This window comes from Emydura macquarii, unplaced genomic scaffold (genome assembly GCF_026122565.2).
Source record: "Emydura macquarii macquarii isolate MOO-44397 ecotype Brisbane River unplaced genomic scaffold, CSIRO-AGI_Emac_v2 contig_2676, whole genome shotgun sequence".
Taxonomy (NCBI): Eukaryota; Metazoa; Chordata; order Testudines; family Chelidae; genus Emydura; species Emydura macquarii.
In genome coordinates, this window is record NW_027132813.1 from 17,075,199 (window position 1) to 17,090,706 (window position 15,508).

At 39.9% G+C, this 15,508-nt stretch overlaps 1 protein-coding gene across 1 annotated transcript in view; it reads right to left on the minus strand.

Moving 5' to 3' along the window:
• The window catches only part of KCNK2 (potassium two pore domain channel subfamily K member 2), a 201,536-nt gene that overhangs the window by 165,191 nt on the left and 20,837 nt on the right, over window positions 1-15,508 (minus strand). Inside the window, exons 3-4 of the mRNA XM_067564966.1 lie at window positions 15,040-15,174; window positions 759-951 (exon numbers count right to left, since the gene is read on the minus strand). Of these exons, the coding sequence (XP_067421067.1) occupies window positions 759-792 (34 nt within the window). The 5' untranslated portion in view covers window positions 793-951; window positions 15,040-15,174. The remainder of the gene's footprint in view (window positions 1-758; window positions 952-15,039; window positions 15,175-15,508) is intronic.

Consider the following 15,508-nt stretch of genomic DNA (forward strand, 5'->3'; position numbering starts at 1 on the left):
CTCTTTAGCATAACCCAGCATGCAAAAGAAAGACGAATCCTACTTCTATTTCAGAAATACCAAGCTGTGAACAATCCAAAAAAATTGCGAAAGAAAACACATTTACATTCAAGAATTAGCTTCCATAGAGTAGAACTAGGAGCTTGATCTTGAAAGGAATCAATGGAACTTAAAGCTAAGCATATTCTGAAGTCAATATATATTTGACTTCCTTAGGACCACGAAGTACTCAGGTATTCAAAGAAAAGCATGCACTTAAGAGTTTTGAAGGGTCAGAGTGTGCAGCATATTTCAGGATTGAGACCTAAATAGATATTTAAATGTATCTGTACTTCTAGGTATCTATATCATTGGTGTATATGAAATCAGAACAGGTCAAAGAAGAATTAAATTTCATAAATGATAACTGAAGACAAATTATAGGGAAACTAGTAGATTTGCTTTAATTTTGTTCTCTAGATAAAGAGAAAGTTAGAGGCGCTTACACATAATCTGTCCAGTAAACAATGGAGTTATACATAAACCTTAATATAAGATCATAGTTTCAGAAGAAACCTCATAAAATATTGTCAGTTTATTTGGACTGGGCAAGTGAATAGAAAGCCATCAAACTACCGTAGCTCCAAGATAGAAATTATTTTATCTGATCCTACATCCTGATCCACCGTGTCAAACTCCAGAGCCTGATCAGACATTCAGAATTACAATACCACAAAATTATGCAATATGGACTGTGTGTCTATAGTAATGAGACTTACAGTAGAAGTTATGTCTTCTTTGTGGGTTCCTCATTTGGTGATGTAATTTTCAGAAGTCACCATCTTTTTGTTCTTAAATACAGCAGTTCCTTCATGGTTCCTTTTAAGTACTCTTTGGAACAAGTTGTTTCCTCATAACATATTTCCTTCTTACGTGCATGTAAATTCTGTGCTGTATTTCCTGTCCAAAACACTGAAGAGTATACATGAGTCAGTCAGTCATCAGTAGTAAAAAGTACATAGCACATATACAACATTTTAGATCTTCAAAGCACTTTACAAATGGTAACATATTTAATCATTTACTTTGTTCACTTTCCTTCTGAACAAAATTACGGAGTCCCTTAGACTGAACACTCGAACCATAAATGGTCCAGACATTTTTTAAAGGCCAAAACTTCTTTACTGTGAATAAAGAGATCAAAATCATTAGTCCTATTTATTCTGTTTCCCCATAATATACACAATTCATGCACAAAACATGCACATACAGAATGTCATGTAACTGCTACCATAATAATAATAATATCCCAAGTATATTTTAGAGGCCCACTATGCTTTGTAGTACATAATGTTTCCATTCTTTAAAAAGAAATGCTATTTTTAAGCTCATGAGCCTGCTAAATGCAGTCACAAACCAATGTTTTCATGCTTGTAGTAATATTCTTGGAATCTATTAATGTGAACTGATTGAGAAATTAACCAGTCCTCATGGAGTTTAAAATGTAATGAGGAACAATAAAAATGTAATGGAAATAAACAAAAAGTTACTAAAATTTTATTCCAACTTCAAACATGTTGTAAATACCCAAGAATTACTTAAAGGAAAAAATCTCTCTTAGGTTGCACACAGTTTTTTGCAATGTTCAGAGTCATAGATTTGAAGCACACACTGTTTATGTAAGTTTCAAGGAAAGAGAGAATATATGCCATAGAGTCATACATGTTCATCTAGTGTTTAGAAAGCAAGTTGCTCTGGTACTACAGTACACTGAACGTACAGAAACTGGTCTATGTGTCATAACATCAGCCTAAGACCTGCGGAAACATAATTGCCATAGTAAAATCATAACAAACTACAGCTGAACAGTACTATTTTAGGTAATGTGGTGATCTAGTAGTAATACAATCTGTGTTTTGGAATTTCTAGGCATAGCATATTAGATTTTTGAACATATGGTTTTAATAGGTTAATAAATGTGATAATATTCATTAAACACTATTTTCCAATACAATTCCACAATGAAGACATCCATCTAAAATAAAGGCAACTTTGCAATCAAGAGAAACCTTGTTTTGATATATTCATTATTTTAAGACTTTCAGCTGTGACCATACATTTCTTTGTTCCTAGTCTGAAATCCCTGATATACTTATTCATACTCTGGATCAAGCAAAAATCAGCTGGAAGCTTTGCCCACCATTTAAATCCACTATTAGGCCCAATAGGAGTTATGCCACAGATTTCAAAGGGGAATAGTTTGGGCTCAGTTCTTCTGATCGGAACTACATTCAGGAAGGTTTAAAGCAAAATATTGCATTGGTGAACAATATGATATTTTGTTTGTGGACTGTGTGTTGTCTTTTGTTGTAGCAATGTGCCCATTTCTAAGTCAGTCTGATTAGCATTTAAGCATTTCAACAGTTTCCAGCATTGCCAGCTCTAGTGATTTTATGAGTCTTGGGATATTTGATGTTTTCTTAAAGCCTCAGCTCTTGGAGTAAGGTGAATGCACAAGGGTGGAAAAGAAAAACATGAATCTTAAAGGCTCAGAACCAATGAAAGAGCTCCTCACAATTTCTTTTACTCATGACTTTTGAACAAAATCATGATTTTGGGGGTCTGACTAACGATTTTTGAACAGCTGGGATTGGTAATACCAGGTTTAAAACGTACATATGTATCAGTGGTTCTCAACCCTCAGTCTGCAAGCCACTTGCAGCCCAATCAGCACACACTGCGGCCCATGTGACATACTCAGGCCTGTAACAGGAGCGGGGTGGGAGGCCCACCTGCCCTTGGCACAGAGCCGGTGGGGGGGGGGTGTGCAAAAATGGGGTGGCGCAGGATTGGGCCCAGCAGCTTCAGTAGGAGGCTATGGTGCTCAATGCCCTCCCCCTACCCCGAAGGATTATGGAGTCTGGTGATCCAGGCTGGATCAGTCTCCCTGGCAATAGGACCGCAGCTGCAGGCAGGCAGGGTGGGCTGCACAGCTAACCTATGTGCAGCTGAGGTAGTAGACCAGCAGCTGTGGGGAGGGGTTGCTGGGACGAAGGGAGGGGGTGCAGCTAGTGCATGAGGGACAGACACTAGGTGGGGGAACTGGTGGCTGGAGGCAGTCCCTGAATGGGGGGGACTAGTTATTGGGGCACAGTCCCTGGATGGGGGGTCTGAATTTGGGGATGCTTGGGGGCAGTACCTAGGTGGGGGGCTGGAGGAGGCAATCTCAGGAGGGCCATTCTGTCCTGGACAAGGTCCCCCGTCTCTGCAGGGCAGGCACTTGTGCTAACCCCATGTTGGGGTGCGGTCTGGATGCTAGGGGGACAGTCCTTGGTTGGGGGGCTGGGTTCATGGGGGACAGTCTATGATTGGGGGGCACCTCATACCGGGCAGAGCTCCCCATCTTTGCAGGCAGGCTTCACAGCCACACATTCCAGGTGCTCAGCCCAGCCGTGCTGCCATCAAACGGCACGGAACTGAAGGCAGCAATACGCCAGGCCATGCCATGCTTATAATACATTCATACATTTTCACAATTGATGTTTTGACCTATTTTGCTAATTTAAAATGCTCTTGGTAGACATTTGCCAGTGTCACATAACAAATATTAACCCTTTTTTGTAGATATACAAGTAGTATACATATTGTGGTGATGCAGCCCACATAGCACAGAGAGAGCTGCATATGCTGCCCACAATGGTAAATAGGTTGAGAAAACCACTGATACATATCTATATGTGTTGGCAAATCAGCATTATAATAAGAATTGGCCTTGTGTTAGTTAGCAGCTCTGTGTTATAAATAGCTCTGTAAGTGAAAGATGTTATTCTATTTCCTGTGTCCTTTAAATAGAGAAGCCCAAATCTTTTACAGACACAGCTGCCATTTTGTTTCAGTTCAAATACAGACTGTTACTATGCCCTCATTTACTTTGAGATAAAAGTAATCCAGACTGAAAAGACATTTTTCTCTCTCTCTGTGGAACACACAAATGTTCTTAAAGACTGCCGCTGAAGCGGCAACAGGAATCTGTCCCACAGGAAAGCAGGCATCAGGACTTTTAGGTTATAAATAAGTAAAGATGTTATTGGATCTGACGTACATACGATACTAGTGTGAGGCATTGCAGATGCTAAAGCTAGTGTAATACATGTTGCAATCCAAAGGTATAAATTATGAGTTGTTTTCATATGACGTTTTTCTGCTCTAATTCTGCATGGGATCAGTTATTCACCTGGACTATATATTTTCTTTATTTAAACAATCTTTGATCATTTCCTTATTAGATATACATATGCATGGCCTGTTGTTGTTTTTTTAAGGCACAGAACTGTGCACACTGCATGTCTCATTTGTGTGAGGAAGTGCCATAAATGTGTGTGTGAAACTGGTACCCGTGCATTTGAGAACCAATTGTAATTAGTAGTATATGGAACCAATTAGATGGAATAGCCTGTTATCAGTTGATCTGAAACAGGTCTAACTCCACTGACGTTAGTGGAGTCTCACTAGTGTAAAACCAGTTTGAAAGGAGAATCAGGCTTTGCGATCCTATGACTAATTAACCAATTTTCTTGAAACTCTTCAGAAAATGCAAATTTCACTCAGAGAACGTGTCCTGAGAATCCGAGCAGATCAACCTGTTTTATCTGAGAGAGAGTGAGTGTGTGTGTGCGCGCAAATCCTGCTTTAAGTGCAAAACAACACAACCTTAACTCTAGCACTGCCACAGTGCCAGTACTGAGCCCTGGCATTTCTAGGCTTGGCAGTTCATAGCCCCAGCATCTCTGGACTTGTCTTATAAGCTATGAAAAGTACAAAACGCTGCTTGAGCCCCAGCACCTAATTGTTTGAGCACCAGAACCAGTTTCGTTACAAATTAAGCACTGCACAGCTCTGTCACAAGCTGGGATTTTTAAGACAGTCTTATAAGGAAACTGGAAAAATAGCTCTCCCCCCATTGCACCACACTGCAATTTAAATTTTGTCCTCCTCTTTTCAGCTTGATCCTTTCCTTCCTCCCATCCACCCCCAACCTCACTCTGCCCTCAGCACCTCGCTAGCAAAGTATTTACTACAGTTGGCCCCAGAAGCCACCAGTATCAAACAGGACTGCTAGAGCGCAAAGTAACAGGTTCCATATGTTTGTCATGCTTCACAAAACCATTTTGCTTAGGTTTGTTTTCTCCTGGTTTCTAACGTTTACATTATGTTCATCTGTGGTTTTTCCAGTGTCCTTTACAATGTGTGTGCAAGTAGGAAATAGTGGCTTACATCTACTTTATCAACACTGAAACCCTTAAAACATCAGAGGGATCACTGCAACAGTTTTTCCGTTTCCATAAAGAGACAAAGAAAGTTGATTTGCAATTCCTTTAGATGGTTTCTCTTTTGGATTGCATCTGAGAATGGGAAAATATTGTGACTGATATTGGCTCAAAGTGTGACATCCACATATTCCAGAGTGTTAGGTGTGTTAGGAATACGACTCAGTGTTAATCCACTGTTTCAGTATTAACCGTCCTCTTTACTGTCCTCTGCCTTCAGACTGGTTATTGTTATGTTTCCCAGCAAACAAACAGAGAAATAGATCAAACAAAATATTCTTGCTGGAAGGTTGCAACATAACACACCTTTAGTTCTTAGAATTCAAACGCACACAAACCAAAAATAAACTAGATGCCCAAAGCAGGCTGCTCCCTAAAATATAGAGGTCCAAGTCGCCCCACCTTACTGCAGACTGGCTGTATGTGAACGGACTGCTCCCAGTCCCAGGCTTTGCTAGAGAGCACCCTAGCCTGCAAGCAGGACTAGGAAACCCTCTGGCTCTTAAAGCAATAGCTTGCAATTCCAACACAGTCCTGATATTACACCACAGTAATAGACTCCACAAGCACGCTCTCCCAACAGCAGTAGTTAGCCTGCCATCAGAATAAAAAATTGGTTAGTTCCATATTAGCTGACAAAAATACTGCACAAAAATGGTTCAAAGGTTCTAAAGTGTCCTTGTGGTCTTTTACCATAAGCCCATAAAAACCACCAACAGGTTTATAGCAAATAAGAATGAGTCACACAGGTTACCCTTCTCTGAGGGGGATAATAAAAGCCATTCCTATTTACACGGTTCAGATTTTGGTCCCACACCGACGCATGGTGAACTGTCACAAAGGAGAAGAAGGTAACGTTCACCTCTCCCTTTTTTATACACCACAAGCCTGTAAATTCACTCCAGCAAGTTCCCCCCTAAATCTACTACCTCACCTGGAGGAATTGGGCTCCATTCCTGACAGCAGAAAGAATGGGCCAAATTCAAACCTGGTGCATTTGGGTACACTTCATCTGAATTACACCATGTCTTAATTTGGCCCATTTTGTTGTGAGAAGGAAATATCCTTAACTCCTTGTCCACTGGGCTGTACACTTCCCATCACCTATGCTTTTTTTCCATTTCCAGGGCAAACATGCCTTCTGCAGAATATCAGACCATGAAATGGCAAAATACAGTGCCAATGCTATGATGGCTAACAAAACATTGGATTCAAAAGCATTCATTATTGGCCTAATGCTGCTCCTTTTGAAGTCAATGGTAAAACAATGATTTTGAAAATCCTACCCATATGACCTGTCAAAGAAAATGAACGAATCTTCTGAAAATTGTTTTTTTTTTCTTAAAAGCACTTACAGATGTGTTACCTAAGCACTATGCTTTCAAATAAATAAATAAAAAAAAAAAGAGGATATTTCACACTTTCCTAATGCCAGAATTAAATCTCATCACTGAGATCAACAAGAATTTCTCCCTTCTTACAGATGCAGAAACTGAGGCACAGTAAGGTAAAGTAATCTGGCCAAAGTTGAACAATATGGCAAAAGAAGCTATCAAACCCATATCTCCAGACTGACAGTAGGCTATAGGTTAGTTAGGCAAAGACACTTCAAATGGGTATCAAAGGACTACTCAGGTCACTGAAAGCCAACGTAGACTATTCAAGAACATAAAGAGAAAACAACAAAAAAGATCCAAATCAGCTCTTGAAAGATGTTAAGCTTGGGCACTGGTAGACTGCCCTAGGGAAGAGACTACTTTCAAAAGAGAGGTAAGTACCTTGCTCTCAAAAAGATCTGTTAAAGACTCCGAAAAGTTGCAGAAGTATCTTATGCTCGGTCACGGTGATGAACATTGTCTGAGTTGTGAGACCGTTTCCAGCAGCCATGTCCCAGATGCTCCAGGGCTTTAAAGAGATATGCACACGACAGATTTGTTTTTTTAAATTATGCCATACTAAAGTGCAATTTGTGCCTTGACTTTTTTAATTCATGGATGTGCTCCATGCTATTTTTAGGTTAATTTTAATATTGTTTCTCTCAGTATTTTCATGTATATTTTCTTAGTAGAATCTACTCAATCCTCCCAGAGTACAATTATCTTTTGAGTGGTTTCTGTTCACCTTCAGTATTACAATAGGACTTTGCAGAACCATATTGGCTTCAGCTGTTGACACTGGTGGCCCCATAAGAAAACTATTTATGCAGCTGGATCACTTTGTTTTCACTTAAAGAACAGAAAAAGAAAATCCCCTACAGGAACTGGAGTTGTGGATTTTAGCTGCACAATATTTTTTTAAAGTCATATACCTTGGATACATGTATTAGCAAGAAAACAGTTACACAATAGGAACCTAGCACAGCACTAGCATAAAGGCATAATTTCACTGTTTGTGAGCATTAAATGAAAATAAAAGGTGGCAAATTCAAAACTGGTAAAAGAAAATATGAAAGGAGGGGTGTTGAAGCAAAAACTTAGCACGATTCATAGAGAAATTGGACATTGATATGAAAATCAAGACTATCAAGAGTTGTTACAGCTAGTGCTAACAAAACGTGTATATACATACACAGACAGGGAAATAAAGCCTCAGATATCAGGGCTTAATAAATCTCTATTAGGATTTAGAATGAGATCTTTAACGAGGAGGGCAGATTATCCCACATCTGCCTATTGTGGCATTTCTGGTCCTTACTCTGAAGCACCATTTGAGACAGGATGCTAGCCTATGGATCGGAGTATAGCAATTGGTATGTTCCAAAGTCATCAGTATAGACCCACAGCAGGCAATACCCTAGTTATAAACGATGAAACAGATAAGATATTCTTGACCGTTAAAACTAGGGATGTAGGAACTTAAGGTCAGTTGCTGATCATAGCTATACTGTTAGTATAAATAGAATTATTCTTCATTTACCCTAGGGTATTCAAGATTTTCACCTGGTCAGCCAAACAAGAATTGGAGGAGTTTTTGAAGACCAAAACAACAAACAAAAACAAACAAAAATCTAATCTCTCCTCTGGCTAAACTATCCCAGTGCATCATGAAAGCCCAGCCCATAGAGTAGAACAGGAGCTTGAAGCACCCAAACTAAACTCCCATGAGACAACTTATTTCAAGCAGCTGCAGCAGTTTGATACCAAAGTGAGCTGAGTCAAAACATTTCAAACATTTCTCACACTGAAATATATTTGAACTTTCTGCTTCACAAAATTGTTGCTATTTCCACTTTTTGGGCTGTTTTGAGACCAAAACAAATGTCGAAATACTGGAATTTTACACAGGATGGAAATTGTGGTTTTCAACTAGCTAGATATATAAATGACAGGCATAGGGACATTAAGCAGTTTTCCCTAGGTTACATATGAAAGCTTTGGTTGGGGCAAGATTTGAACACAGATCTCCTAAGTCCTAGCCCAGTGTCTTTCTCCCAGTGTTGAAAAGAGCCGTTATCTAGACTCAACATGACATAGTTCAGGTATGTTGTACTGTACATGTAGACACTACTCTTCATATGGAATGACTTAGATACTGCCTAATCTAAATCTGTATTAGTGAAGTTGAATCACCATTGGGGGTGAGGGTATCTGAATACAGTCAAAATTAATCGGAACTTCAAAGACTGATTTCAGTTTTCAACACAGTTTAGCTTCTTTAGACTGGTAGAATTCATAAGATGTATTGATCCGGAGCTTAAAGAGTTTAGTATTTTTTAAAGTTATGCAGTGCTGCAAGGAGATTGCTACGCTAAGAAAGGTTAATTAATTGTACTTTGCCTCAAAGGAATAATAAAACAATGTAGACAGCAAATGAAACATTTAGAAACTGTAGTACCTAGTATTTAGGAACACGGTATGAGGAGTGGGGGAAAATGGGAAGATATCAATTATGTTTCTGAGTTCTTGATGACTGTGAAATATTGGGAGGGTGGAGGTGTTAAAGCCTCTATTTGGCCTGCTGTCGAACATCAAATATAGGTAAAGTAACATGAGACTTTTCAATTATTTTTAAATGAACTTAGGAGAAATTAGAAGCCAGCAACTAACTTTGTCAGTTACTAATGCAGAAGACAACGGTTTTCTGGAATGGGAGGTGCTGGGAGCAGCTAGCTATGTTGCCATAGCACATAAATTCAAACATGGATTTATATAAATGCGTTAATGTACATTTCATTTTTCTGTTGAGATAAAGTGGGGGCACTTCTCCAATATGGGCAGAAAGTTTTTTCTGGTGGGCAGATTTGCACTATGTTCTTGACTTCCTAAAGCAGGAAGTAAGAAAGCAGCAGACTTGCCTGATGGTGGAAGCCTTCTTATACATTTACTAAGTGCCAGATTTTTAAAGGGTTATTTAGGTGACTAATGGGATTTTCAAAAGCATAGGTGGTGTTAGACACATACAGGGCTTTTGAAAGTCCCATTACCACCAGGTGAAATTAATCTAACTGATTTTCCACTTGCTGAAGTTCAAAATCATGTATTTGGTACAATTCTAAATTAAAATACTTTTTCAGTAAGAAAAAGGTCCTGCTATTAACAATGGAAATGAGAAACACCAAAAGCATAGATAGCATGGCACAACTGTTAAATCTCAGCAGTAGACCCAGTCCTGACTAGAGTCTTTGAATAAAGTTATGAAACCACATATGCACTTTAGGACACTGCCCCTTTGCTCAACAATCACAGATTTTGGGGGCTGGATATTTTCTAGTGTAACGTATTTATTTATGAAGTGTACACATGTCCTGTTTATCTTCAGAGGGGGCCAAATCTATACACATGGAATTCCCCTTGCAAAAATTCAAGCTAAGACACAGAATCCAACTTGAAATCCAAGAAGCAGGTTTTGTTTTTTTTTTCTGATTGTTGATTTTTATTTTTATTTTTTTGCTTACTTTCCTATGCACCCTTCATCCTCATCACTGAGAAACCCTCAATCCCAATTCATCAGCCTTTCATCACACAGATGTAATTGTTGTCACCCCCTAGTGAGGTATAGCTCTGGAAGTTAATCCTAACAGCTGGTCAAGATTTTCTATTCAAAACTCCCCTCCAAAGTGCTAAATTTGTAATGAAGGAGGTGTCGGGGCTCAAGGAATTATTTTTTACATTCATAACTGGATGCAGCAAGGCCAGAGATGCCGGGGCTATGAACTGTCAAGCCTGGAGGTGCCCCAGCACAAATTAAGCACAGTCCCACCTCGCAAAAAAATAGAGTTGGGGGTTTTTTTAAACTGAAAACTTTTGCAAAAAGCTTGCAGTTTTTCTAAAATTTCAACAAAAATTCAAGTTTTTCAAAAGGGAGGAAAAAATTAAATTACCTCCATTGCTCTTTGTAACTTTCCTGAAGTTGAGGAAGTTTTGAAAAAGGAAAGAATGTTTTCTTCCCCAATTCTTTTTATAGCACTCATTGGCAGAAAAAGAAAATAGGGCAAACAAAAATCAAAATTTTGAAAATTTTGCAAGACATTTTGAAATAAACAATATTTGTGTTTTTAAATCTTGCAAAATGGAAAGAATAGTTTTTAAACTAACAGCTCTACTGCTCAGACAGTAAAATCTACAATCAAATGTCCGCTGGAGCCAACGTATCTGCTAGTTTCAGTCCAGACAAAACAACTATGGGTCCCCTTAAGGATCATCCAGGTGCTGTTGATATATCCAGCCCCTTCTATGAAGAGAGTTTTATATAAAAATACATATGTAGAATTAATTCATAAAATGCATTTCATTAACCTAGTTGCCATAACAATACATTGGGACATTACCCAGGCTCAGGATATCTAACACCCTTGTATGGAGGATATAATTAGATTCATGAAATTTTGATTAAAAGATCCTCACTATCAAATGAAGGAACCCATCCACCTCAGTGAACCTTGTGGAAACAAACTATAGTGGAAAGGCAACTCGTTCCTATACCAGTTCAAAGCTTAAAGTGCAAGTGTTCGAATGAACACAGATTGGATAGGCCTGGCGTAGCGTACAGAATATGTAAGAGCTAGAAACAGGAAGGCCATTAGTTCATCTGATCTATCCCTTAGGATTGCGGAGTGGCGATACAGCATATTCTCCCATGACTTGTCCACTCTAGTTTTTAAAGTAAGAAGTAATTTTCATGGATTCCAAGGCCAAAAGGTGCCATTGTGATCATCTAGTCTGACCTTCTGACCATAGAGCTTCCCCAAAATAATTCCCAGAGCATATCTTTTAGAAGAAATCCTATCTTGATTTAAAAGTTGTCAGTGATGGAGAATCCACCGCAACCCTTGTTAAATTGTTCCAATGGTTAACTACTCTCACCATTAAAAATCTATACCTTACTTCCAGTCTGAAAATTCATTATAGCCACCACTTTTTTTTTTTATTGGTTCCCAAGGGATCCAGAATTAGAACTCTTGCTCAACTCTTCCTCAGGCAAACCTTTCATTGCAGTCAGTGGGGGTTTTTACCTGAATGAATCTTCAGTAGGACTGTTTCTGTCCCATGTGTTGGATTGGCTGATGTAATAAATCTAGTCACAAACTATAAATTGCATGAACTCATATTGCTTTTAAGGAGAACAGTATATTTTAGTATATTTTAGGAGAGTTTCCTGCAAGTATTCCCCCTTCAAGGTTTGTTTTGAGTGACTTTGGCACTCCTCCTCAGTCCATCTACTAGCAGTATAAAAATATTAAAATGTTAGCAGCTACTCTATCTGGATATTTCCTGTTTGAAGACGGAAAAAAACATTACCTACTGTTCTGTAACTGTTGTTCTTTGGGGTGCATTGCACATGTCCATTCTACTGTATGTGCATAGGCGTCTTGTGCACAGTTGTCAGAAAATTTTCTCTCAAGGCAGCTCGAGCTCCCTTGCCCTCATGCACCACTGAATGCAGTATAAGAAGATGGAGCAGACCCCAACCCTCCTCAGTTTCTTTATTCCATACAGCAGTGGTTCTTAACCTGAGTTCGATCGAACCCCGGGGGTTCGGTGAGTCAGTCTCAGGGGTTCGGCGGAAGTGTGTGTGTGTCCATTCCGTTCACCAGGGTTGCCAGGTGCATTAATATACTTTTGGCATTCACACAATACTTTTATGGCATTTTCAATGTTTCACCATAAGAAACTGAAGGATATTGACGAATATTTATGTCAAATTCTAAAATTTGTTGCGTAATTTATGGCAAAAAATGCCATACATGGCATGACCTGGCAGCCCTGCCGTTCACCCCACTCGTATGATTCGTGACGTCACGCTCCGCACGGCCATCATTGGCTGCTCGCTTGGCCTTGATATCTGTGCTGCAGAGAACTTGGTCGCTCAGTAGTCGACTTGTGACTGTCGTGATTGTACGTCATTTGTGATTTCCTTTTTAATATTCCAATCCCTTCGTACTATGTCGAGCAAAAAAAAAAAGAAAGTGGTCGGACGAATACGTACAATATGGATTCACGTGTATAACGGAATGTGATGGGAGTCAGCGTCCTCAATGCATGATTTGCAATGCCAAGTTGAGCAATTCTAGTCTAGCACCGGCAAAACTAAGGGAACACTTCCTAAAGCTGCATGGAGATGGGAAATACAAGAACACAACGCTTGCTGAATTCAAGGTGAAGAGAGCCAGATTCGATGAAAGGGCTACTCTGCCTGTTCTCGGCTTTGTACCCATCGACAAACCGATCTTAACAGCATCATACGAAGTTGCGTACCTGATCGCAAAGCAGGGAAAACCACACACCATTGGTGAAATACTTGTAAAACCAGTTGCGTTGAAGATGGCGAATATCATGCTGGGAAAAGCTGCTGAAAATAAGTTGTCCCAAATTCCTCTTTCAAATGACACCATCAGCAGCAGAATAGATGACATGAGCAATGACATCTTGGCTCAAGTAGTTGCAGATCTGATATCAAGCCCAGCAAAATTCAGCCTCCAACTCGACGAGACCACCGATGTTTCCAATCTAAGCCAGCTTGTTGTATTTGTGCGCTATGTGAAAGACGACATGATAAAGGAAGATTTTTTATTTTGTAAGCCTCTTACAACAACAACTAAGGCAGCCGACATGAAGAAACTTGTGGATGACTTCTTCAGAGACAATGATCTTTCGTGGGATATGGTTTCTGCAATTTGTTCGGACGGAGCTCCAGCCATGCTGGGATGAAACTCTGGTTTTGGTGCGCTGGTGAAAGTCGATGCTCCACACATCATTGTTACGCACTGTGTTCTGCACAGGCATGCGTTGGCAACAAAAACCTTGCCTCCAAAACTGGCAGAAGTATTAAAAATTGTAGTGGAATGTGTGAACTATGTACGAAATAGTGCTCTGAAGCACCACATCTTCAAAGAGCTGTGTAATGAAATGGGCTCTGAATTCGAGGTACTTCTGTACCATTCTAACATTCGGTGGTTATCCCGGGGAAAGGTGCTGAATCGTGTTTTTGCCATGCGTGTGGAATTAGCCCTGTTTTTGCGAGAGCACCAACATTGTCATGCAGATTGCTTCGAAAATTCTGAGTTCATTCTCATTTTGGCGTACATGGCCGATATCTTCGATGCTCTCAATCATCTCAATCAACAGATGCAGGGGGGTGGAGTCAACATCATCGAAGCGGAAGAAAACCTGAAGGCTTTTAAAAAAAAGCTACCGTTATGGAAACGACGAACAGAGAATTATAACTTCGCAAACTTTCCCCTGCTGGACGACTGTGTAAGTAAGATCGAAGACGTGTCTGGAATCGGAGACATTTCTGTACCCGGGGAACTGAAGCAAGCAATTGCCATGCACTTAGATGAGCTCGCAAAGTCTCTCGACGGATACTTCCCCACCAGAGAGTCATATCCAGCATGGGTGAGACAGCCGTTCACATTTAGTGTTGCGACAGCAGATGTCAATGATGAATACCTCGACGAAATCATTGAACTTCAGCAGAGCCAGATTCAATAGCAGCTCTTCAGAACAACAACGCTCTCAACGTTTTGGTGTCACCAAATCGTACCGTACCCTCTTATTGCTAAGAAAGCCCTTGAGATACTCATACCGTTTGTTATAACATATCTTTGCGAGCAATCCTTTTCGAGGATGGTAGACATAAAAACGAAGAAAAGGAACAGACTTTGTTGCGAAAATGATATGAGAGTGGCACTTGCCAAGGTGAAGCCGCGCATTTCTGAACTTGTCTTTGAAAGGCAACAGCAAAAGTCACATTGATTTGCAGTAAATATTCATTGAGTTATGTTTTTGTTTTTGTGTGACATTCATGTTTTGTTGGTTTTGTTCTTTGAACACAGTGATTTTATGTGCAACTGATGCATGGTTCATTTTGTGCACTAATAAAATATATATATCTATGTTTTGAATTTGAAAAAAAAAAAACATTTTATTTTTCCAACAATGAAGGGTTCGATGAATGCACGTATGAAACTTGCGGGGTTCAGTACCTCCAACAAGGTTAAGAACCACTGCCATACAGACTCCACTAGAGAGCGGAAGGCAGGTGGGTCATGGAATGGACGTGCTCAACACATCTCAAAGAACAACTGTTATTGAAAGGTAGGTAGTAACCTCTTCTTCTTCAAGTGACTAAACATGTTGATTCCATTCTAGGTGACTCACAAGCAGATTAACATGGAGGCGGGCTTGCTGTCTACCTGAACAGTGATTGTAGAACAACCCATCCAAAAGGACATTAGCTAACTGGTTGTACTCATGAATGCAAGAGGAAATCCTCTGAATGGAAACTGGTTTACCTTTCACCCTTGTCTGCAATTGTGACAGATAACAGAGTTGAGGAGCTACAAGATCTGGTGCAGTCCAAGTAGAAGGCCAATGCTCTCCTCACATCCAAACGAATGAAGCTTCTGTTCATCTGCGTGCGTGTGAGGCTTTTGGGGAAAAGAGTTGACAAACAAGTGGCCTGGTTAATGTGGAAATTGGAAATCACCTTTGTCAAGAATTTTGGGTGAGGGCATAGGTAAGCTTTATCATTATGGAAAATTGTATAAAGGAGATTCTGACACTCCATCCTCTTATACCAGCACGCAGTGGCACACAACGGCAAATGGCGCTCGAGCCACCCTGACAGGTAGAAGTCCTCTGACAACTACGCATGAGTCATGCACACAGCTACAATGGAATAGACACATGCAATCACTCAAAGAAATGATGATATTTGTTCCCCCCAAGAACTTGCAGTGAGGAATCCCGTCAGATATTCCA